The sequence below is a fragment of the Doryrhamphus excisus genome, chromosome 14 (genome assembly GCF_030265055.1).
Source record: "Doryrhamphus excisus isolate RoL2022-K1 chromosome 14, RoL_Dexc_1.0, whole genome shotgun sequence".
Lineage (NCBI taxonomy): Eukaryota > Metazoa > Chordata > Actinopteri > Syngnathiformes > Syngnathidae > Doryrhamphus > Doryrhamphus excisus.
Genome location: NC_080479.1, coordinates 18,403,739 through 18,429,465, shown reverse-complemented (window position 1 = coordinate 18,429,465; position 25,727 = coordinate 18,403,739). Strand labels below are relative to the sequence as shown.

General features: G+C 45.8%; 3 protein-coding genes across 3 annotated transcripts; 2 read left to right on the top strand and 1 right to left on the bottom strand.

Annotated features, from left to right (window-relative positions):
• Nucleotides 1–1,845: 1,845 nt before the first annotated feature.
• azin1b (antizyme inhibitor 1b) lies at nt 1,846–10,812 on the top strand. Its single transcript, XM_058046694.1, has 11 exons — nt 1,846–2,041; nt 5,125–5,268; nt 5,357–5,571; nt 5,646–5,819; nt 7,263–7,435; nt 7,507–7,720; nt 7,788–7,862; nt 7,958–8,123; nt 8,242–8,351; nt 9,467–9,684; nt 9,756–10,812. The coding sequence occupies exons 3-11, from the start codon at nt 5,470–5,472 to the stop codon at nt 9,817–9,819; spliced, it is 1,296 nt and encodes a 431-aa protein (XP_057902677.1). The 5' UTR covers nt 1,846–2,041; nt 5,125–5,268; nt 5,357–5,469; the 3' UTR covers nt 9,820–10,812.
• ggcta (gamma-glutamylcyclotransferase a) lies at nt 5,434–25,703 on the bottom strand. The gene is made up of 4 exons (XM_058046696.1): nt 25,310–25,703; nt 24,787–24,932; nt 24,231–24,363; nt 5,434–24,147 (listed from the first exon to the last, which is right to left on the bottom strand). Exons 1-4 carry the CDS (start codon nt 25,550–25,552, stop codon nt 24,022–24,024), a joined length of 648 nt encoding a protein of 215 aa, XP_057902679.1. The 5' UTR covers nt 25,553–25,703; the 3' UTR covers nt 5,434–24,021.
• adnp2b (ADNP homeobox 2b) lies at nt 15,664–23,748 on the top strand. The gene is made up of 4 exons (XM_058046693.1): nt 15,664–16,096; nt 16,904–17,026; nt 19,692–19,796; nt 19,878–23,748. Exons 2-4 carry the CDS (start codon nt 16,919–16,921, stop codon nt 22,593–22,595), a joined length of 2,931 nt encoding a protein of 976 aa, XP_057902676.1. The 5' UTR covers nt 15,664–16,096; nt 16,904–16,918; the 3' UTR covers nt 22,596–23,748.
• Nucleotides 25,704–25,727: the final 24 nt, after the last annotated feature.

The following is a 25,727-nucleotide window of genomic DNA, read 5'->3' as shown; positions in this document are numbered from 1 at the left end:
AAACGCTCGGTTTCAGATGGCGTTACAAAACTGGACGTTTGTGATGTCACAGATGAGCAAGATATGTTTTCTGCCCTCCCCCATGGTCTGCTTCTGTGTTTACGTTGTTAGCATTGACTGGCAGGAAGTGTTTTTTTGAGTGTAAGGGAAAGCGACATTTGTTTACAATTCCCAACAACACCATTATATATTTGGCAGACTATATATTTTACACGGAACAGTCCACCTGGTATTATTGTATCTGTAAAATTGTCATGCAATCTACTATTATTATTTATTATTTTATATTTATATTTAAATATTTTAAAAATAATAAAATATTATAATAATTAAAATAAAATTAAAATAATAATTATTATATTATTATTATGTAAAATATGCAAATATAAAAATTTTATTATATATAATTAATATAATAATTAGCATTAATATAATAAATATAATAATCATAATAGTCATAATAATAATATAATAATTATTATATTATTTTATTATTTTATTATTATAATTATTATATATATTATTTTAATTTTTATTATTATTATGTGCTTGTGTCTCTTTTTTCAGGAGCACTTTGTAAACGACAGATCATGTCAAACAACGAAATTGATACAACCATCAAAAGGTTGGCTCAGGCCATGATGCCAGGTTGCATGTTGAGTTTAAATTAAATACTTTTGAAAGATTGGGCGGGCCGTATTCAAACACTTGGCGGGCCGGATGTGGCCCCCGGGCCGTAGTTTGCCCACCCCTGGACTAGCCCTAACTAGTGCCCTAACTGTCTTGATTTTATGTAAGTCATGTAGCAAAAGCGCTTATCTGTGTAGCATTATAGAGTGTGCATACAGGTAGCGGGGTTGCTAATAGCCTTTTTCCACCATAATTTGTGACTTTTTAAAACACTGATAGTGCCGCAAAAAAACATGTAATGACCACATTACACGTTACCAATGCTGTAGAAAACCTAACGCTAACACAAAGTGCATAAACAGCAATTGTGTTTGCTCAGTTTGCTCTGAAGCCCTGACCGCCACCATGCCAAATTAATAAAACAGGCAAAAATAATCTTTTCTCTACAGAGTAGTGAAATATCACAGCTAAACTAAAGTCTTAAGCAGGCGTGACTATGACTAATTGGGGACATTTTCTCTTAATAATTTCAAACTTTCCACTGCATTCATAATAAACAAGACGGTATTCATATTGTTTATTTGGACTATTTTTGTACATTTTTTTTTCACATTACTGGGTTGTGATTGACACGTTTATTATGAATGGAGAATGAGTAGTGAGGATTGTGGCAGAAGAGTCAACTTCCATTGCTTAGCTGCTAGCATAGCTATTTATGAAATCAAAGATATTTTTCTCTTATATGTTAAAACGCTCCTTAAAAACATTGGCTGCACTTGTGACTATAATAACAATAACATATAATAATATATATAGTATATATAATAATAATTACAAAAACTTTAATTGCAATTTAAGTACTTTGCAGTGACATGCCAATCAATATGAAACAAGGTAAACCCCGCCCCCATAACTTAAAATAACAAATGCAGAAGAACCGCCACAATATGATCATGTTAAAATATTAAAATGTTAAAATGTTTGACGTGTCGAATGAAAGCGGGCACAAAGCACTTTTGCTTCTGAGTGATAGAGACGAGTGTCATTGACGGGAAGTGTACAGTTACGTAACTGTACGTAAACAGTATAGAATACCGTCGCGAGACCGCTCAACTCGGAAGTACATATTTGGTACGCCCTTGCATTAGTGCCTGGAGCCGATTGGCTGAATTGAAGGAGCAGACCACGCCCACCAGCCGTTGTTGAGTTTTCCTACTTCCGGCCTCGAGGCCTCCCTGGTAGTCTTTCTCCGCCGTCACAGGGATAGCAACCGACTGAGTACCGCCAGCTCTAGCAAGCATATGGCCACAAAAGCTGTCGCTCTTTCTTTCAACGTTGGGCCCACTACTCTTTAAAAATTCCGCCGAAAAAGAGAAGACGATTTTCCAAAACATTCTGGCCGTTATCTCACGTAAGTAGAACCAAATGTATGTATGTAGTATGTATGTGAGAGAGAGCGGGCCGGGGTTAACATGGCGGGCTGTTCTTTCTGCCTCCATTGCCAAACGTGACAGCCTCATTCTGTGTGTTCAGCACTTAACGTTTGCTGAGGGTGTCTGCGTTAAAAGGCAGGCTTAATAATCACACTAGGGGGTGGTGTATTTTTTATGGATATTTTTATTCGGGTCGCTGAGGCTTTCCGGGTTATTTATAACGTGAACGTCAGCGTCCATGGCGGCGACACAACATAATCATCTACTCACTTTTTCGTCAAGAAAATCGAACCCTTTCCGTTTTGTTCACACACAAATGAGTACGGATGAAACAAATAGGCGACGTTTTCAGCGGTGTAAAATGTGTTTACGTGTCTTATTTTGCTTTGCTGTCGCAGTGAATGTGCTAATCGCATTTGTCAAGTTGTGGCGCTGCGTGTGCGCATGCGCAGTGGCTTCATATTAGTGGAGAACTATCACCAAGTGCGTCAATGTTGCCAAGGTGACAAAACACACTTCTACAGTAGTAAAGTTTAAAGGTCAGATTTCTTTCAAATGGTGGCCCGGGGGCCAACTCCGGCTCATGAATGACATCAGAGCAGCTCACAAGTTCATTTCAAAACTCAGCAGTGACTAAGTTGCATCATGAAATCATAGAATACATCATAGTATAAGTCAGTTCCACATGAGCAAAAAGGGCTAGTAAGAAGCCTTATTTGATACTACTTCCTCTCTGTTTTGCATCAATTACAATACATTTGTTCATGTCCTGTATTTCCTATGAAATATAAATGTGTGGTGCTTTAGTGAAAAGAGAATAAATAGTGTGCAGGTTCAACTGTCATCACTATTAGAGCTGTGACATATTGGGCTCTTATTTATGAGGGATTTATTATCAATTTTACACTACTTTATTTACCAAGCACATCTCCATTCAGTCTTAATGCTATTTTTGAGTTAATTTTTTCATTATATAAAAAGGCATGAAGTCTGAAAATTGAAGCAAATATTTGTTGACCTTTTGATGAGCTACTCCGAATCAGCTGATATCGTATCAGCATCATAAGGCTGGACGCACTAAGTATGTGTTCTATGTTCATTAAATAAGCACACATAAATATCTGGTTGGACGACAAGACCTCATTCGTATAATGAGTAGATGGAGAGACACAAGTTAGCACGTGATATCCACCTCACTGTGGGACAAAAACAAGCTCCCAACTAACTGCATTGCTTGTTTTGTTGTGGTTTTTTTTTTAACAAAATGTCACTGTCAAAAAGTCACATACGGAGTCTGAAGCTGTCAGACCGAAACCATTGAGGTTTAACAGTCTGTCTAATATTTATTTACCAGCAGCCAAGCAGTTTACAAAGTGCTTTAAGCAATGCAACACAGTCATAAAAAGAGAACCGAGATACGTATGAACAACATCATTCCAAAACAAACTATGCGTCAAAGGCCAGCTTGAGTAAAAAAAAGTGTTGGGTGCTTTTAATTATTCAAGTGATGTCTATGAAATAAAATAAAATAAAAAATATTTTAACTTAATATAAAAAAAAATCTGTTGTAGGGTTGTTATCGAGAGGGCTCTAATAATTATAACAAAGGCGGTAAACAGGGTTTCTGTCATTTTCTCTTATGTCTACTATATTTGGTGATAGGAGCATAAATGTGACTATAGGGGTGTTATCGAGAGGGCTCTAATAATAATCATAATAAAGGCGGTAAACAGGGTTTCTGTCATTTTCTCTTATGTCTACTGTATTTGGTGATAGGAGCATAAATGTGACTGTAGGGTTGTTATCGAAAGGGCTCTAGTAATAATAATAATAAAGGCGGTAAACGGGGTTTCTGTCATTTTCTCTTATGTCTACTGTATTTGGTGATAGGAGCATAAATGTGACTATAGGGTTGTTATCGAAAGGGCTCTAGTAATAATAATAATAAAGGCGGTAAACAGGGTTTCTGTCTTTCTCTTATGTCTACTGTATTTGGTGATAGGAGCATAAATGTGACTATAGGGTTGTTATTTCATGTCTAGAGGGCTCTAATGGGTAAAAAGTGGATTTAGAAGGCGAAAACCAGGTTTTCTATGTCTTATTTTCTGTTATGTCCACTACATTGGGTAATAGGAGCATACATGTGACTATAGGGTTGTTATTGAGAGGGCTCTAATAATAATAATAATAATAATAATAATAATAATAATGAAGGCGGTAAACAGGGTTTCTGTTATTTTCTCTTATGTCTACTGTATTTGGTGATAGGAGCATAAATGTGACTATAGGGGTGTTATTTCATGTCTAGAGGGCTCTAGTGTAAATGTGACTATAGGGGTGTTATTTCATGTCTAGAGGGCTCTACTGGGTAAAAAGTGGATTTCGAAGGCGAAAACCAGGTTTTCTATGTCTTATTTTCTGTTATGTCCACTACATTGGGTAATAGGAGCATACATGTTACTATGGGGTTGTTATCGAGAGGGCTCTAATAATAATCATAATAAAGGCGGTAAACAGAGTTTCTGTTATTTTCTCTTATGTCTACTATATTTGGTGATAGGAGCATAAATGTGACTATAGGGGTGTTATTTCATGTCTAGAGGGCTCTAGTGGGTAAAAAGTGTATTTAGAAGATGGAAACCAGGTTTTCTATGTCTTATTTTCTATTATGTCTACTGCATTGGGTAATGGGAGCATACATGTGACTATAGGGTTGTTATTGGGAGGGCTCTAATAATAATAATAATAAAGGCGGGAAACAGGGTTTGTTATTTTCTGTTATGTCTACTGTATTTGGTGATAGGTGATATTTGGTGGAGCATAAATGTGACTATAGGGTTGTTATTTCATGTCTAGAGGGCTCTAGTGGCGAACGAGCGAAAGACATGGTGTCTGTAAAAGGAAGCGGCAAAAACAAAGTAGTTTGAGTCCTGACGTCATTCCGGGGTGGAAAAAGGGTTAAATGTCAGTGAGTCGTCCCAATGGGAATGTGTGTGTGTATACCAATGGGAGTTTGTGTGTGTATACCAATGGGAATGTGTGTGTGTGTTTGTGTACGCAGGGCTCCCCTGTCTCTGCACAGGTGTATGAGCGCTACCCAGAGGGCCTAGGGGCGGCTCTTTACCGGGAGCACTTCGACTTCAACGCTGAGCCGCCTTGGGATCCTAGCTGATAGCGGGACAGGTCCATCTCCTGACTTGTCCATGTGAGTGTCACACACGCTAGCCCACGTGCCGAGACGGCGTCATGCAGCGATTGGCCGACCGATTTGAACCTTTGCCTCTCTCTTGCAGTTTGTTGCATACCGGCAGGACCCCATTGGCTCAGTCGTGTGACCCCCCCACACCCACCCGCTGAATCGCTCACCCGGTCTTTATGATTTTTGGCTTTGTGGAATACGGTTAAGATGAGATCACTCACTGACGGACCCGGCTACACCGTCCAACTCCTGGAGGGGGGCGTCACCCTCGAAGACGTCATTGACCAGCGCATCTGTGAGCAGGCCCCGGTGGGTACAGCAACTCGAGGGGGTTCACACCAGGTCCCGCGTGGTCCCCCAGCTGACAATGTTGTCTTTTGCAGGTGGAGAAGAGCGCCTTCATGGTGGGCGACCTGGGCGCTCTGATGCGCCAGCACGCCACCTGGCAGCGCCTGGTGCCGCGGCTGCAGCCCTACTTCCCCCTCAGGTGCAACCGCAGCCCGGCGGTCTTGGAGGTGCTCTCCTCCTTGGGCCTGGGCTTCGTCTGCGCCAACAAGGTGAGCGCTCAGACGTTCTTGTACCGCTTATATAATGTCACAAACAAGATGGAGCTAGGATAGATTCTTCCCATCCATCCATTTTCCTCCGCTTATCCGGGTCCGGCACGCGGGGGCAGCGGTCTCAGTATGGAAGCCCAGACTTCCCGGTCCCCGGCCACCTCCTCCAGCTCCACCGGGAGGACACTCAAGGCGTTCCCAGGCCAGCTGTGAGACATAATCCCTCCAGCGTGTCCTCGGCCTTTTTCCCGGCTGGGCATGCCCGGAACACCTCACCAGGGAGGCGTCCGGGCCATGTCCCAAGAACCAGATTTGGCCGCCGAAGACCGGGTTGTATTTAGAAGGTGGAAAACAGGATTTATATGTCTTATTTTCTACTATATTGGGTAATAGGAGCATAATTGTGACTATAGGGTTGTTATTGAGAGGGCTCTAATAATGATAATAATAATAAAGGTGGTAAACAGGGTTTCTGTTATTTTCTCGTATGTCTACTATATTTGGTGATAGGAGCGTAAATGTGACTATAGGGTTGTTATTTCATGTCTAGAGGTCTCTAGTGGTTAAAAAGTGGATTTAGAAGGTGGCAAACAGGTTTTCTGTGTCTTGTTTTCTGTTATGTCTACTATATTGGTAATGGAAGCATAAATGTGACTATAGGGTTGTTATCGAGAGGGCTCTAATAAAATAATAATAAAGGCGTTAAACAGGGTTTTTGTTATTTTCTCTTATGTCTACTATATTTGGTGATAGGAGCATAAACGTGACTATAGGGGTGTTATTTCATGTCTAGAGGTCTCTAGTGGTTAAAAAGTGGATTTAGAAGGTGGTAAACAGGTTTTCTGTCTTGTTTTCTGTTATGTCTACTATATTGGGTAATAGGAGCATAAATGTGACTATAGGGTTGTTATCGAGAGGGCTCTAAAAATTAGAATAATCAAGGCGGTAAACAAGGGTTTCTGTTATTTTTTCTTATGTCTACTATATTTGTTGATAGCATATATGTGACTATAGGGTTGTTATTTCATGTCTAGAGGTCTCTAGTGGGTAAAAAGTGGATTTAGAAGGTGGAAACCAAGTTTTCTATGTCTTTTCTGTTATGTCTACTATATTGCGTAATAGGATCATAAATGTGACTGTAGGGTTGTTATCGAGAGGGCTCTAATAATAATAATAATAATAATAAAGGCGGTAAACAGGGTTTCTGTTAGTTTCTCTCATTAGTTATTGTTGTGCAAAAAGAGTATCTGTCTAAATGTAGCAATGAGGCTAAGTTAGCAACTCCGATCCCTCCTGCTACATGGTCTTATTCTCTGTCAGACCATGTGTGAGGTGTGTTAATAAAGCAGAGGCACGCAGATGGTCCCATTCTGGTTAGTTCATGAGCGAGGCGAGCGGCTAAAAATGGAGACCCGGAGTGAGTCCCTGTGTTGCGTCCTCCAGGCGGAGGTCAACCTGGCCTTGGATCACGGCGTGTCGCCCGACAACATCATCCTGGCGGGCGTCTGCAAGCAGCTGGCGCTCATCAAGTGCGCCTCCAAGAACGACATCCAGCTTCTCGTTTGCGAGAACGAGGCCGAGCTCTCCAAGATTTCCCGCCTCCACCCGCGCGCCAAGTAAGTGGTCAAAGTCGTCGCCGGCGGAGGACGCTAATGTGAAATTAACGCCACACGCGGTCCTCGTCCAGGCTGCTGCTGCAGTTGAGCACCGCGGCGCACGCGGCGGAGACCAGCGTGGCTTTCGGTTCGTCCCTGAAGAGCTGCCGGCGCCTGCTGGAGACCGCCAAGGGGCTCGGTGTCCAGGTGGTGGGCGTGGCCTTCCACGTCCCGAGCTCCTGTCAGGATCCACGGGAAGCCTACCGCCACGCGTTGTCGGATGCCCGCTGCGTGTTCGACATGGGGGTGAGCACGCGGCGTCTCGCTAGATCAGCTTAGTCCCCCTCGCTGACCCCGTCGTGTTGTCTTCCAGGAAGAGCTGGGCTTCCGCATGAACGTCCTGGACATCGGCGCCGGATTCACCGGCTCGGAGTCTCAACTCAAACAGGTCGATGTCTTGGCTCGGTCGGACTTTGACACGCCGCTCGGCGTCCCCGAGATAAGACGTGTTGACATGCGGTTTGTTGTCGTTCCGCCCCGCAGGTGGAGTCCGCCATCAGCCCGCTGCTGGACGCCTACTTCCCGCCGCGCTCCGGCGTGCACGTGCTGGCCCAGCCGGGCGGCTTCTACGTGGCGTCGGCCTTCAGCCTGGCGGTCAGCGTGATCGGCAAGGAGGTGGCGACCCGCCGCTGGGACCGCTTAGCTCCAGGTGGGTCATGAGCGCGTTTGTTGCGTCAGATGTTGCGTAATCATAACAAAGCCGCCGCTCACATTCCTCTCTGCTTGTTTTTCCCCCGTCTTCTCCTGACCTCGCCGTCGTAAAACAGGCGATAACGGCGACGACACCGAGTTCCTGTACTACATGAACGAGGGCGTTTATGGTCCGTTTGGCATCAAGCTCCTGGGAAGCGCCATCGCCGCACCTTGCGTGCCCAAGGTTAGTAGACCAGGTGAATCAATCACCTGGAAGCGGGTGTTGTTTTCAACAGGAAGTCCATCCATTTTCCTCCGCTTATCCGGGTCAGCAGTCTTAGTAGGGAAACCCAGACTTCCCCAACAGGAAGTGTCCCGCTTAAAGGAAACGTCCACTTTAATGGGAATGTTGCTCATCATCCACCATCCTTATGTGGAACATGGACACGCGACTTTGTCCTTTCTCTGCATTCTAAAGATAACCAAACGGCTAAAAAAAAAAGAAGCGGCTAATTATCTAACGCAGGGGTCTCAAACTCAATTTACTTGGGGGCCACTGGAGCTAACATTTACACTCTTTTTATATTTACAACATATTGCGCAACTGCAGGGTCTTGAGACACATGCTAACTCGCAAACTGGAGAGCTAGCGACTTAAACGGTAGCCTTCAAGTTATTTCCTTTAAACTTAAATAGCCAAAAAACTTACCACTTCCACACGGATAGGGAGGATAACTATTAAGTTATTTAACCTTTAACATGAACATTAATCAAACGTAAATAATTTTTTCTGGGTACATGATACCATACAGCATCCATATCAAACATTAAACTTTCATATCAAGGCGGGGGCCTCAAACTAGTGTCCTGCGGGCCACATTTGGCCCGCGGGCCGCGTGTTTGAGACCCCTGGGTTAGAGGCAAAGAGGTTAGTTTAGTCAGTTAGGTTAGGCAAAGAGTTAATTAATTAATTATTTTGGCAATATTAGATAATAATTGTATTATTTTTTTCATTAATAACTGATTTTTAAAATTTTATTAATTTAAAAAAATATATATTTTGTTAATATCAATTTTGTTTTTACTTCAATTTCAAAGTAGTGTCCTGCGGGCCACATTTGGCCCGCGGGCCGCGTGTTTGAGACCCCTGATCTAACGTGTACAAGAGCACATCATGTTGCCAGGCATGCTGGAAGGCGGACGACGAGGACAAAAGTTCCACCTGTCCTTGACGTGACCTTGTTCCCTGCCATGTTCTACCTATCCGGGAGGTCTTCCATGTGCTCGTCCGGAAGACGTCCAGCGTGTCACTGCGGGTAAGATTCCAAGCTGATCCCTGACGCTGTCGTTTTCACGCAGCACGCGCTGCGCGCCCAGGAGGCGGTCTATCCCAGCAGCCTGTGGGGGCCGTCGCTGGACCAGCTGGACCGCGTAGTGGAGCGCTGCCTGCTGCCCGAGCTCAGCGTGGGCGACTGGCTCCTCTTCTCCAACATGGGCACCTGCGGCCTCGACGACTCCGGCGACCTCTGCGCCGCCCCGCGGCCGCCCGTCCACTTCGCCGTCTCTGTCACCGATTGGTGAGTTTGTTAAGCGGGCGTCCATAAAGCGGACAAGAACTGATCCCCGTGTGCCACGTGTGTCTCCTAAGGTATCAGATGCAGGAAGCCGGTGTGGAGCTCAATGGTGCCATGAAGACCCTCGCCGTGGTGTAGTCCCCCCCCCATGTACCCCATCCCCCCATGAGCCGTGTGACACCGGGGATGGGGTCTTTGGGACAAGCGTCTCTCTGTGGTCCACATTCCATCCTCCTCGAGACGAATTCAGTGTGGTTTCACTTCCTGGAATATTTTCTTTCTTTCACCCCCCCCCCCCCACCGTCAGATGAAATCAGTCCCGTCCAACCGACATTATGCAACAAAATGGATGACTCTGGAGTTGGGAACACCCCCATTCCGCCCGCCCCCATCAAATACACCCATTGTTGGTGGTGGTGGGGGGGGGGAGGGGGGGGGGGGTGTTTGTGCTAATCCGCTTTTCCCTCCCGTCTGCAATTGATTGATTGCTCTGTGCTCAACTCGTCCACCGTCCTGTGAACCCCGTGTCCGTTACTCGCATGACTTTTGAAGAATGGACGTCTCGTGTCGTGTGGATTCTGTACCTGACACACACCCCCCATCCGCCCCCCACCGACCCTCACCTGCTTGGCGTCGCCGTAATGAAATCAACACAATATTAGTACACTTTTCTTCTGCGTGTATTTTCTATTTATTGGATTAAGCTGTGTTCGAGTCCCATTCAGCAGCTCCTTCCTATTGATAATAAAAATAATAATAATAATAATATTGCTGTTTATGGTCCCTTAAAGGCTACACGTGTGCTGTGACTGCCGTTTGTCTCCTCAGTGTTTTGTTTTTTTTTCATCTGCTACTATTGAGGTTTCAAATGCACTAAATATTTCATAGGCTTTAAAGAACGTCCACGGATGACGACTTGCAACCGAAATGTTTGTTCCTATTAAAAGGTGACCTGCCCTGTGTGTGTGTGCGTGCGTGTGTGTGTGTGTGTGCGTGCGTGTTATAAACAAGTCATGTATTCATGAATTGCTGTCTAAAGCACTAATGGACCATAGCCTGGTTTTCACTGTAAATTGTGCTCGTCAAAGTAATGAAAGTGATTAATTTAATACATTTCTGACTGAAATCATCCATCCTGTGTCTTTTGTGCTCTTTTTTTCCTTTGCAAAAGTGCTAAATTCTACACTGGGGCATCAAACCCAAAAAGTACAACGGCCATCATTTGTACACATATATATAGACCTAATGCTCATAAATTGATTAAATATGAATATACATAAAGAGCCAGCCTGTAATTGCAACCGCCGTTTATTTACTTCGCCAGACCCTACCAATAGAGGGAGGCGGGGGGCATCACTTTGAGACTCTGATTCTATTTGACAATTTCCATTGTTTGGCTTTAATTGATGTTTTATTGTTATGCAAATTTGGAGCGTTGCACCAGAGCAGGAGGGGATAGAAAAGAAGAGAAAACGATACTGGGGAATGCAAGGGGGACAATACAAGGAGAGACTAGACCAGGGGTGGGCAAACTTTTTGACTCGCGGGCCGCATTGATTTAATAAAATTGATGGGGGGGGGGGACTATATACTAATTTACACGTGACAGTCCATTTGTACACGTATATTTTTACACATATTTTACACGTAAAAGTGTCATGTAGTCTGCTATATGTGCACTTTGAGATCATTTATTTGATGTAAAGTGCGTTATAAATGTATTTTTATTATTATTATTATTATTATTACGACCAGTCCAGGGTGTACCCCGCCTCTCGCCCCAAGACAGCTGGGATAGGCTCCAGCACCCCCGCGACCCTCCTGAGGATAAGCGGTAGAAAATGAATGTATTATTATTATTATTTTAATCATTATTATTATGTGCTTGTGTCCCTTTTTTCAGGAGTATTTTGTAAACATCAGACCACATCAAATAACGAAATTGATAAAACAGCTACTTCGACCATCAAAAGGTTGGCTCAAGCCATGATGCCAGGTTGTACGTTGAGTTTCAATGAAATATTTTGGAAAGAACAGGCGGGCCATATTCAATCACTTGGCGGGCCGGATGTGGCCCCCGGGCCGTAGTTTGCCCACCCCTGGACTAGAACAACAACAATAACAGAACCACACCAACAAACAGTACAACATCAGCAAATGTCTATGATGGCTATAAAAGACCATCATGGACAGGACTAGGGTCACGGGTATCGCGGGTATGATGGCGGGGTACACCCTGGACTGTAATATTACTGAAATGAAACATATTAGTGGTAATAGTAGTCATAGAAGAAATATGACCCATGGTAGTAAACAGAAAGACAATAAGACACCATTGTAATATACGTATATCATCTCATTACTCATAATAAAAGCATTAGCATAATGACATCATGGATGAGTCAATTACGTTGGGAAGTACTTATATACTGTTTTTTACTGTGTATTTGTATGTGTACAAATACCTAGGCCATTTTTAGGTCATGTCTGGGCCATGTATAGGCCATGTCGAGGTCACATCGAGGTCATGTGTAGGCCATGTCAAGGTCATGTCTGGGCCACGTCGAGGTCATGTTTAGGCCATGTCGAGGTCATGTGTAGGCCATGTCGAGGTCATGTGTAGGCCATGTCTAGGTCATGTGTAGGCCACGTTGAGGTCATGTCAAGGGCCATGTCGAGTCTAGGTCATGTTGAGGTCATGTTTAGGCCATGTCGAGGTCATGTGTAGGCCATGTCGAGGTCATGTGTAGGCCATGTCAAGGTCATGTCTGGGCCATGTCGAGGCCACGTTGAGGTCATGTCAAGGGCCATGTCGAGTCCAGGTCATGTCGAGGTCATGTTTAGGCCATGTCGAGGTCATGTGTAGGCCATGTCGAGGTCATGTCGAGGTCATGTCCGGGCCATGTCGAGGTCATGTCCGGGCCATGTCGAGGTCATGTCGAGGCCACGTCGAGGTCATGTCGAGGCCACGTTGAGGTCATGTCAAGAGCCATGTCGAGTCTAGGTCATGTCAAGGCCACGTCGAGGTCATGTCAAGGCCACGTCAAGGCCCTTTCTAGGTCATGTCTAGGCCACGTTGAGGCCATTTCTAGGTCACGTCTAGGTCACAACTAGGCCATGTCTAGGTCACGTCTAGGCCAAGACTAGGTCACGTCTAGGCCATGTCGAGGTGATGATGTCAGCATGTACGCCATGCTGAGATTTTCAGTGAGATGCTATATTGTAAATGGGGGGGGGGGGTAAGGTGAACAAAATGACAAACAAAAGCAACTGGGTATAACAGTTTGTTGAGTTTCTGGGCTAACGGTGGATTGAGGAACTCCACTCTGGAGGAATGGTCCTCCATCCTTTAGTCCACTATCCAAAGTCCACAGAGCCAAAAGGAAAGACAGTCCTACCGGTTCGATGCCACTTCTGAAGGGTTGGTTCCTTGCTTGGTGCAGAACCAAAGCCGTCTATAAAAACCTGACCTGTAAAGGCCACAAACAGGCATCAACATGTCAATCAAAATGTATTGATAAACACATTCCAAACAAGTACATTTGCACTTAAAGATGGCCATAGTCAATTTACACTTCATAGTTTTAGTAAGAGTTCAATTCCTCATGTGGCATTCATCACACTTTACTGGATAGCAATACGTTTAGCACTTTGAGACATATATACATATATACATACACATAATCAATACATAATCAATAGGGATGGTATAGAAGAGCTTTTCAATCAACCACTCAGCCGTAACCTAGCAACCCAAAAACAATTTAACAATTAACATATGTACATATGTAGCGGCCGCAAACATGGCCGCTGAGAGAGAAAGGCTTACTTCAAAGTTGTTTTCTTCAGGTTGATTTCAAAAAAGGGGTTGTGAACGTGCTGCTTGTTGTGACAGGAACCACTGATTGATTACACCTGTTGGCACTTCGGTGTTTCCTTGCAGCAACGACAGCGAATCAGGAGGGGACTTCACGTCAGCTGACCAAGTCATGTGACCGCTCCTTGTTAGTGTCATGCCATGATGGATGGATGGATGGATAGATGGATAGATGGATGGATGGATGGATGGATAGATGGATAGATGGATAGATGGATAGATGGATAGATGGATAGATGGATAGATGGATAGATAGATAGATAGATAGATAGATAGATAGATAGATAGATAGATAGATAGATAGATAGATAGATAGATAGATAGATAGATAGATAGATAGATAGGTCATGTCTAGGTCATGTCTAGGCCATGACTAGGTCATGTCTAGGCCATGTCTAGGCCATGTGTAGGCCATGTCTAGGCCATGACTAGGTCATGTCTAGGCCATGTCTAGGCCATGTCTAGGCCATGACTAGGCCATGACTAGGCCATATCTAGGCCATGTCTAGGCCATGTCTAGGCCATGACTAGGCCATGTCTAGGCCATGTCTAGGCCATGGCTTGGTCATGTCTAGGCCATGTCTAGGCCATGTCTCGGTCATGTCTACGCCATGTCTAGGTCATGTCTAGGCCATGTCTAGGTCATGTCTACGCCATGCCTAGGCCATGTCTAGGCCATGTCTAGGTCATGTCTAGGCCATGTCTAGGTCATGTCTAGGCCATGTCTAGGCCATGTCTAGGTCATGTCTAGGCCATGTCTAGGCCATGTCTCGGCCATGTCTTGGCCATGTCTAGGCCATGTCAAGGCCAATAATAACACAGCAGTGAAATTGCCAATGAAATGTCGTTGCCTGGCTCCCGTATAATAAAAATAATAATAATAACAACGTGGAGGATAAATTGATGACATCAAATATGAACAATGTACAGCGTAAACAGTAAATTGCACAAATAATTTTAATAATTTGGAATAAATAATAATAATAATGGAAAGGTAGGAAGATATGAAGATGACCACAGACAATGTTCCTTTTTTGTATGCCGCTTATCCTCACTAGGGTGGGGGTATGCTGGAGCCTACCCCAGCCGGCCAATCCCAGGGCACATACACACAAACAACCATCGGCTAATGAAGCTAACATGTTTTTGGAATGGGGGAGGAAGCATGGGGAGAACATGCTAACTCCACACAGAGATGTCCAAGTGGAGAGTCCAACCCGGGTCTTCCCATCACCATGACTGTGGGGCCAATTTGCTAACCACTCGTGCGGCCGCAAAAGTTGCCATATTTGGTAAAAAAAACAACAACTAACGTAAGTGTAAAACCTGCCATGTTTGGTGAAACAAATACCAGAAAAAATGTTTATTTTTATAAAATAAAAATTTGTTTTCCCAACATTTGTTGGGAAAAAAACACTTTGTTGGAAGTTATGAGCTTTGTATTAAAGCGTAAGTTGCCAAATGTGGTTAAAAAAAAGCCGTTTTAGTTGGACCATCCGAGCATACTAAGTTGCCATATTTGATTTAAAAAAAGACGAGTTGACGTAAACACGGCCATATATGGTAAAAATGTCTAATTGGAAGTAATGATGTTTAACGTAAATGCAACAGTTGCCATATTTGGCACGTTTCGTTGAAAATGATGTTTTGTTTACATAAACGCGAAAGTTGCCATTTGTTGTATTAAAAATACGTTTACGTGTGACAAAGTTTTCGCAAACGCAAAATTTGTTTTTAAAAAAATTATTTAGACTTTTTAACACTTTTTAAAAATGTTCTTTTTTTCGCTAAACGTGTTGCGCTAATAGCTAGCCTCATTTTAGGTCAGCCAATGAATTCAAGCAGTGAGTTTGACTCCTCCTGACAAAATGGTGGCCGCCAGCCATTGGCCAATAAAAGTAGCATGATGTGACGTCAGCAGACGAAGCACCGCCCATTTAGCTCATTTTCCTCGCAGCTCATTGGACCAGCAGTGGGTCATGTACCACGTGACGATCCCATCATGGCCTCTGTGGCCACGCCCCCTACACTTAGCTATGTTGCTGTGGGAGCCATAAATCCAATTAGCAAGTCAGGTATGTCATCAAAGTGTGAAGTTAATTAAGAAAATTTTCACCTGGACTCTCCGGGAGTTACCTGGACTTTGTTGAAATGGTAATAAAAACTTATTTAGCAAACAAAGCCAGAAGTCTCCTATTGGTCGGTTCGTGCTGTATGCAAATGAGGCCGCCACTACGTCAGATCCTGAACTTGAGCGCCATTTTTTTCCGTTACGGCGAAGAAAGGGACAAAAAGGCCGTGGCGAAAAAAAAAAATAGCGATTGTCTTCGTCTCCGGTGAAGCAGCACCGCCCCAACCGACGTCTTTAAGTATCGGAGCGGCCGGCGGACAACCCCGGATGCGGCTCGGATGAGTGTCGCTGGTAGCGGCGAAGCAGTGTTGTTGTTTCACGGACCGGGGACGGGAAGTGGGGCTCCTCGTCGGAGGTGGAGGAGGAGGAGGAGGACACCGACGCTACTTTGGAGCCGACACCAGCAGGTAAATGTCCGCCGGGAGGAGGCGTGATGCTGCCAATCACTCACGGCGAGCATCGTATTTACGTGGATAGTTTTATGTGTCGTGGAATTGTAACTCTTTTTAGTGTCTTTGAACGCCTCGTTTGGCAAAACATAATAAAAAATGCAACCTTTTGCCGAGTTGGGACAGATTATCATCATGTGTGCGTGAACGTGCCACGGCCAAAAAAATGGCTGTCATTGTCATGTTTCGTTGTACAAATACACGAAACATCACACGTGAAAGTATACCACAGTACTTTACTGAGTATAAATATATTATAACGCTGGAAGTATTGGCTTCTTCTACAAAAATGTGGCAGTGACGTCACATCGCTCACCCAGCACCGGAAGTCGTCCCCTGATGCTGTTTACAGCCACCAGGGGGCACACACTTTGCACTTGTTGGAACCCATTGCTTGATTGATTGATTGATCATTGGCTTCCGCAAACAAGGGGTCAAAGGTAAGGTAAGCGATGAGGCATGGCTATGTGCCGCCATCTTGGAAATGAATATATTCATAAATGTCTATGACTATGGAGCGGTGTTTGTGTTGGCATGGTAACGGCCTTGCTCGCCACGCACACACTTATATTAAAGAATATAGACTTCTGTTTTGGCGATTACGCCACCTAAACGGGCTGCAAAACCACACAGGAAGTAGATTCACAAGCGCCATGGCGATCCCACGTGGTGCTACAGAAACCGATCAAAAGTTTGACGTAAATATTAAAAAAAGACGTCAACAAACGTGCGGTCGATCTAAATGCGAATACTTTCTCCCTGCAGGATACGTGAGGAAAAATGTATCAGCTTCCGGTCGGGAATCTCGAGAAGATCCGAAAGGCGCGCAAGGCGGTCAAACATGTCCTGCGTGACATCGGCTTGGAGGACTGCCAAAACTTCCTCAAGGTTTGTCTTCATCGTCCTCGTTAAAAATCATAACAAAAAGACAAGCTGGTTGAAGGAGTTATGTCTATTTAGTTCATCTAACAGGAACTTAACAAGGAAGTACGCTACACTCACTTTTCAGACATTGTTAGCTAAGATAGCGTGCTAATAATATTCATAATGCCACATAATGTGGAAAATAATAAAAACACTATAATAGAAACCACCATATTGTTCCCATGATTACTGCACAGGACTGCCTCAGGCTGGCCACAATAAAAGGCCAATCACTCAAGTGGATTTCTGCAAAGTTGGTTGCAATATTCATTTATTTTCTACCGCTTTTTCCTCACGAGGGTCGCGGGGGTGCTGGAGCCTATCCCAGCTGTCTTTGGGCGAGAGGCGGGGTACACCCTGGACTGGTGGCCAGCCAATCACAGGGCATATATAGACAAACAACCATTCACACTCACATTCATACTTATGGACAATTTGGAGTGGCCAATTAACCTAGCATGTTTTTGGAATGTGGGAGGAAAAACCGGAGTACCCGGAGAAAACCCACGCATGCACGGGGAGAACATGCAAACTCCACACAGAGATGGCCGAGGGTGGAATTGAACCCTGGTCTGTGCGCTAACCACTCGACCATCGTGCCGCCTGGTTGCAATATTAATAAACGTAACTTTTGGTAGTTTGAAACTCGAGCACAGAAACTCGACAGTCTTTACATCACATTGTGCAGGCTACGGCGTCACTGCAGCATAGCATAGCAAGCTAACTAGTTAGCCTCTTCGATTTACTTATTCTGAAGTGTTTCAGACGGCGTGGGGAACACGGAAATTATTGAATTATTTCCGTGTTCCCCAAGGAAATAATTCAAAACCTTACCACTTCCACACAGAATGAGAGGCGCACGCCCTGGTTTGCATACTTTTTTCGGTTGGCGTATTATGTAGAAAGTAATCAAAAACAATAACCTATGCAGTAACAAAATGTAGAATTGCAGTCAAACAAAATACAGTGGAACCTCGGTTAGCGCACGCCCTGGTTTGCATACTTTTTTCGGTTGGCGTATTATGTAGAAAGTAATCAAAAACAATAACCTATGCAGTAACAAAATGTAGAATTGCAGTCAAACAAAATAGTAGTGGAACCTCGGTTAGCGCACGCCCCGGTTTGCATACTTTTTTCGGTTGGCGTATTATGTACAAAATAATCAAAAACAATAACCTATGCAGTAACAAAATGTAGAATTGCAGTAAAAAAAAAACAAAAAACAGTGGAACCTCGGTTAGCGCACGCCTTGGTTTGCATACTTTTTTCGGTTGGCATATTATGTAGAAAGTAATCAAAAACAATAACCTATGCAGTAACAAGATGTTGAATTGCAGTCAAACAAAATACAGTGGAACCTCGGTTAGCGCACGCCTTGGTTTGCATACTTTTTTCGGTTGGCGTATTATGTAGAAAATAATCAAAAACAATAACCTATGCAGTAACAAGATGTTGAATTGCAGTCAAACAAAATACAGTGGAACCTCAGTTAGCGCACGCCTTGGTTTGCATACTTTTTTCGGTTGGCGTATTATGTAGAAAGTAATCAAAAACAATAACCTATGCAGTAACAAAATGTAGAATTGCAGTAAAAAAAAAATACAGTGGAACCTCGGTTAGCGCACGCCCTGGTTTGCATACTTTTTTCGGTTTGCGTATTATGTAGAAAGTAATCAAAAACAATAACCTATGCAGTAACAAGATGTTGAATTGCAGTCAAACAAAATACAGTGGAACCTCGGTTAGCGCACGCCTTGGTTTGCATACTTTTTTCGGTTGGCGTATTATGTACAAAATAATCAAAAACAATAACCTATGCAGTAACAAAATGTAGAATTGCAGTCAAACAAAATAGTAGTGGAACCTCTGTTAGCGCACGCCCCGGTTTGCATACTTTTTTCGGTTTGCGTATTATGTAGAAAGTAATCAAAACAATAACCTATGCAGTAACAAAATGTAGAATTGCAGTAAAAAAAAAAATTACAGTGGAACCTCGGTTAGCGCACGCCCTGGTTTGCATACTTTTTTTGGTTGGTGTATTATGTAGAAAGTAATCAAAAACAATAACCTATGCAGTAACAAAATGTAGAATTGCAGTAAAAAAAAATACAGTGGAACCTCGGTTAGCGCACGCCCTGGTTTGCATACTTTTTTCGGTTGGCGTATTATGTAGAAAGTAATCAAAAACAACCTATGCAGTACCAAATGTAGAATTGCAGTAAAAAAAATACAGTGGAACCTCGGTTAGCGCACGCCCTGGTTTGCATACTTTTTTCGGTTGGCGTATTATGTAGAAAGTAATCAAAAACAATAACCTATGCAGTAACAAAATGTAGAATTGCAGTAAAAAAAAAAAATACAGTGGAACCTCGGTTAGCGCACGCCCCGGTTTGCATACTTTTTTCGGTTTGCGTATTATGTAGAAAGTAATCAAAAACAATAACCTATGCAGTAAAAAAAAATACAGTGGAACCTCGGTTAGCGCACGCCCTGGTTTGCATACTTTTTTTCGGTTTGCGTATTATATTGGCGTACAAAATAGTTGGGCCTTTTGTTGTGGCCAGCCTATATCACTATATTTATGTCTGTCACGGAACGAGGCCACGTTGTGAAAGTGTGCTCCTTACAGGAGCAGGATGAAAACCCCGATCAGGACCCGGAGGAAGCGGATCCTTTCAAGGGCACCGAGTGGAGCGACTTCATCGACGGCTACCACGGCCGACTACGAAAGAAGGTGACCTTGAAAGACCTTGGCGTGTGTCGGTGTTGACGGACAAATGGTCTTCTTCACTGTTGTGTTATCTGGTCTGCCCAGTGGCCTTATCGGACCAGAACCATGTGCTGCGCCATGTGCAAGTACTCGTCGCAGAACATCTTCCACTACCGCAACCACGTGGCGCGCTGCCACGAGTGCTTGCAGACCATGTGCGCGCTGACCACCTGCCAGCGTTGCGTCTTCGTGGCGCACCCCCGCGTGGTCAAAAAGCACATCCTGTTCTTCCACGCCGGCAGGGGCATGGGCCCGCAGCCCGGGGAGGCGGTGCACCGGGGCAACGAGCGCTACCAGTGCAGGAAGTGCGGCTTCCCCACGCATTCCATCTTCGCCATCAAGAAGCACATCATCCTCAAGCACATGGAGAGCCTGACGGACGAATACATCGGGTACCGGTACCCGGTGCCGGGCTCCTCGGTCAAGATGTACTGCTGCAAGATGTGCAAGGTGAACACGGGGACGCTGGACCAGATGTTGCACCACATGCTGGTGGAGCCCAAACACTACACCGTCAACTCGCAGGTGCAGACTATGATTTTCGAGAACAAGAACGTTGTCAAAGCGGCGCCCAACGGCAACGGCGTGTTCGTCACGTTGCCGAGCATCGCGCCGCGGCCGCAGCAGGGCCAGGTGCTGAACAGTAAGTCCTTCGTGGTGCCCAGCAACGGGCAACATGGCGGCACCGTGGTGGCGTTGCAGCAGCTGCAGCAGCTGCAGGGGGGGCCCAACAGCGCCGCTCTCATCTGTGCCCCCGGCGGCAACCAGGCTTTTCTTCCACCGCAGGCGTCGGCGCTGGTGCAGCTAGCGAGCGCCGAGGCTAAAGGTTTGCTCCAGCCCGGTGCCACTATCGCCCTGCGGGGGTCGTCGCTGGTTCAGTTTCCCGGCGTGTCCAACGTATCCCTGAAGCAGGCGCCGGTGGCCGTGGCGCCGCCTCAAACGCAGTCCATCCTCATCCCGTCTGGCCTGCAGGCCAACATGTCCGGTTCGGTGCCCAAACCCGCCGTGGTGGTGCAGAACCCGCCGGCAAACCAGGTGACCCTGCAGGGCACCATGCTGACGTCGCAGTCGCTGCTCAGTCACCTGATCCCCACCGGGAACAGGGTGAACGGCATGCCCACTTATACCTTCGCCCCACTCCAAGTAGCGGTGCCGGCGTCCCAGAACCCGGCCGCCCTTCCCAAGCCCGTGGAGCCCGTGGCCAACTCGGCCAACCAAACCAAGAAGTGGATCACCTGCCCGCTTTGCAACGAACTCTTCCCCTCCAACGTCTTCGACATGCACATCGAGGTGGCCCACCAGAGCAAGTCCACCGCTTCCAGGTCGGAGAGCCTCGCGGGGCGGGCGGCGTTCCTCAAGAAGATGCCGGATAAAACGCTCAAATGTTTAACATGCAAAGTTCTTCTGTCGGAAAAGAGCGTCCTTCAGCATCTGCTACACGGACTCTGCTGTCTCTACTGCGCCGTCACCTTCTTCTCCGTCAAGCAGCTCATCGAACACGTCAGGCAACACAACCCCACCGGGAAGCTCTACTGCGACTTCCTGCGGCAGAACTACAAGATCTACACCAAAGGCAACGCCGGGATCCTCTTCCCGTACTTTGACGTCTCCACCACCGCGCCCAAGGAAGTCTTGGGCGAGTGCGAGGTCAACCTGGCGCTGGTCACCAACTCCCTGGAGCTCATCTACGTCAAGCTGCAGCCCAGCAACCAGCCCGAAGTGTGCCCCGCCCCCGTCAAGGTCAACACCACTTCCTGCCCCTTCTGCGACGAGAAGTTCCAGGAGGAGTCCAAGCACCTGCAGCACCTGAAGCAGAAACACTTTGTGGCGCCCACCATCCACGCCATCCTCAAGACCGAGGCCTTCAAGTGCATCTACTGCAACGGCGTCTACACGGGCAAGGTCACGCAGCAGGCCGTGATGCTGCACATTCAGCGATGCCGCAGTTCACCCAAACCGCCGAAAATTACAGCGCCGCCCCCGCCGCCGCTTCCCAAAGCTGTTCAGCCGCCCCGCCAGCCTTCGGGACTGTACTTCCTTCAAATGCCACAAGGGGTCAAACAAACGGCAAGCAGAGCTCCTGGTGTTGTGACCCCGGTGCCGGTGGTGGCGGCGGCAGCAGCAGCAGCGGCGGGAGGGGCGTCTCCGCAGCAGAGCGAGGAGGAGATGCAGTCCACCAGAAGGTTGGAAGCCGCCTTGAAGGAAGTCATGGAGTTCAACAAGCGGGAACGGGAGCAGAAGGCGGCCATGCGCAAGAAGCGAGAGCATGATCGCGTAACGATGCTGCCGCCGCCCGAACCCGAAGTCCAGAGCGACCCCAACATCAAACTGGCGCTGGAGCCCACCCCGCTGGACCGCAGCGGCCCCGACGAGCGACGGGACTTCATCACCAAGTACTTCAACGTCAACCCGTACGCCTGCCGAGCCGAGACCGAGGAGCTGTGCCGCCGCCTGGCGCTGACCAAGGCGGAGGCGGTGGCGCTCTTCAGCGCCAAACGCAGCCGATGTCTGAAAAGCCTCAAGAGGAACTCAGCCGCCGTGCTGCTGGGATTCAACATGGCCCGCATGGCGCAGCTTCAGCACCGGCTACACGTTCCCGAGCAGCGGCCCGCTGAGCTGCGGGAGGCGGAGCCGGAGACTGAACCGCCACCGGTCGACGCCACGGAGGCGACGACAGGAACTGGCGAGGACGTGGTGGAGCCGATGGATGAAAGCGGGAATGAGAAGATGGCGGATGAGGTGCCCATGGAGCAGGACGGCTGAAACGGACCTTTCATGGCGGCGTTTGGTGACCTGAGGCTTCTTCTTGACTGTTTCTTCACAATAAAAGCACTGCCTTTCTCCTGCTACCTTTTCTTTCAACCTTTTTCTACCAGATTCTTTTTCATATCCATCATCACCTCAACATGGAAGTAGAGTACGGTTAGAACTTCTTAAACTTCTGGACCTTCTTGTCGCTTTCAGTCACCTGGTTTGCTTTTCTAAAATGGTGGTGGAGTTTTTTATTTACAGCGTTCATTGCTGAAGACCGCCAAAAGAAACACTTTTGTTGTTTTGTTTTTTTTACACAAACATGCTAACCCACTCCACTCCAGTGTAGGTCAACATATGCTAAGCTATTAAATATATCTCAATCATCAGTCCAGATGCACGCTATCTTCTTTTACCAAACCACGGTACCGACAACCCAAGTATAGTTGGTGCACACCAGGAAGTAAATTAGGACTAAAACAACACGACTACTACCAGAAGAACCAGAGTAGAGAGGGGAAGTGCCGCCTGCTGTGGCCCAGCAAGGTGCACCGTATTCGGGCACATGCTGAGGTCAATATGGAGGTCTCTGGTAAACCTTTTTTGCAACTTTTCAGACGCTGTGGCGCTGGCGTTTCAGGTGGCTGATAAGTTGTTTTTTTTGGTGTGCTCGATACTTTTTTCTGTCATTGTGGAGAATTTGGTACGACGAGCGTTTGAAACGTCTTCCTTTGGGAACGGGAATGTTGGTTTACAAGTCGGCTCAGGGTGACATGGCGTCAATGTCGCAGGCGGGACACAAAAGGAGCATCTTTTTCATTCAATATTTTGAATGGAAAATCCTTTTTTTTTTCTATTTTCATCAATTTTTTATATATATAAAATATTGTCCCCAGAACCACACTTTGGACACCCCTGCTTAGAATGAAGTACCCACTGAGTCAGATGTCTTGTAGTCCACATGTATGACCTACTTAACATATGTACTGATGCTATGTCGTTTATTTGTATATATAGTACTATATATATACCGTACTACGATACATATAGTACTACATATTTTCCTGTTGTATTTTTGTTTTTCTACATTTCCTTAAGTGGGTCGGAAAAGGCTTTCCAAATTTGTTAAAATAAGACTTCATTGTTACATCCATAATAAACTTATCTTTTCAAAGTTTGAATACTTAACATATAAAATGTTATCTGAAATAATTTATTGTATGTTCTGTCAAATTTCATAGTTGTTTGGAATTAATTATTTCTTTTTTTTTTTTTAATGACTTAATTTGACTTAATTGTCCAAACCTTTTCCATCGGGATTCCAAGGATGCTAGGTCCTCGAAAATCCGCTTCCGCTGCCTCAGACACCACCAACACATCTGAGGATGTGGTCGTTTTATTCACAGCATCGTTGGTTGGTTCTTACTGTCATGCAAAACTAATGCCCGTCTGTTTTGATGCGATCCAAGATGGAGGGCCCCGTGTAGTTGTTGGCCTCCACGGCCTGCAGCCTGCTGCGGTATTCCACGGGGAGTCCGTTCTGCTCAGCACCCCGACACACCACCTGAGAACACAAACGACGTGCTTGGAATAAAAAATAGCCGCTTGTGGATGAACTTTGTGTGAGACGTCGGCCATGATGCGTACGTGTTTGTACTGCGGGGAGGGAAGACACGCATGGAAGTTGTTCATCTGGTACGTTCTGCACATGATTGGTCCATGGCTGCTCTCTACTAACACTTCCAGTGGAGAGTATTGTCCATCCCCGACTCCTTCCTGCCTGAGAACACACAAAGACTCCTGTTAAATAGAGGATCTTTGAGTAACTTTTTACAGTACTGGCTGAAGTAGGTTAGTTAAACGTAGTACCTTGGATGACATGTAGGAGGCAGCATTGTGCCGTAGCTCACCCAAACAACGGCTAGCCTTAGCTCAGTCACTTTATAATTGGTGTTAATTTCTTTCCTTAGCATCACTGTCCCGTTAAGGACACATTATAGGAACACTCGCGACAACACGGCAGCGTGGTTTCCCATTTTGGAAGTCAAGACACCGTTTGAGCTTCGCGCTCTTTCCGCCCACAATTGTTAGCTTACTTCGCTTCCGCCTTCTTCGGTCACCTCGCTTCCCGATTGGCTGTTCCCGATTCGTCAACAATCACAATCCCGGAAGTGGAGTGAGGCGCGTTCGCGGTGAGACTCACTCGTCCAGGCTGCCCAGGTTGTCGTTGTTCAGAGTCCAGACCACCCCCCACACCTCCGAGCCTGGACTCTCCCGGATGGTGGCCACGCCTCCGTGCCAGTTGTTCCCCACGTTGGCCCCCCACAGGCCAAAATCCAGTTTGTAGTCCTGCACCATTAGAGCAAAAATGGTGAGTCGTTATGCTAAAATAGAAATACTATAATACCATACTATAATACTGCTCAAAAGCAAACAAACCGGTATGCCTTTATCTCATGAAGAGCAATTACAAGCAGATAAAATCAGTGGAAGGAGCCGATGCTGCCTTCAGGTGACCACGGAAAAGGAAAAACTGTGGTATTTTAACGGTTGTAGCATAAACACCTGCAGCGGTTGTGAACCATCAATTATATATACAGTTTGAATTATTTTATGCATTTTTGACAACGTCGAACACGGCAAGGTAACAGGTATCGTCTCTACGTCCACGTTGTACGCATGCTAGCAAATTAGCATTGTTGTAACAAATACAAAAGTGAATTAACCTTCAGTTGAGCCGTGGAAAAGAATGTCGCCGAAGGGTTCGCCAGCTGTAGTCTCTCCTTTAACAAGTTGCTCCCAAAAGCGAAATACGCGAAGGTTCCCTCGTCGTCGTCGGCGGCGGCTTCCGTCATGTTGAGCGTCGCTAGCCCGCTCCAGCACATGTAGCACGCAGCTAACACGTTAGCATAGCAAACAAGACCCGGCAACTGCCTCAAAGCGGCGACTTTGTTGATAAACACTCCCATTGCCCTTAGGTTAAGTCGGCACACGGTTAGCTAACAGCGAGTGTTGACTTCCTTGAATGAGTCACGCACTTCCGGTTACACTTTCAAAGTAAAATACTCCAACTGTGGAGTAGGTGGAAATGAATGAAACGTGAAGTAACCAATCCTGTCACGTGACAAGCGGCAAAACAAACAT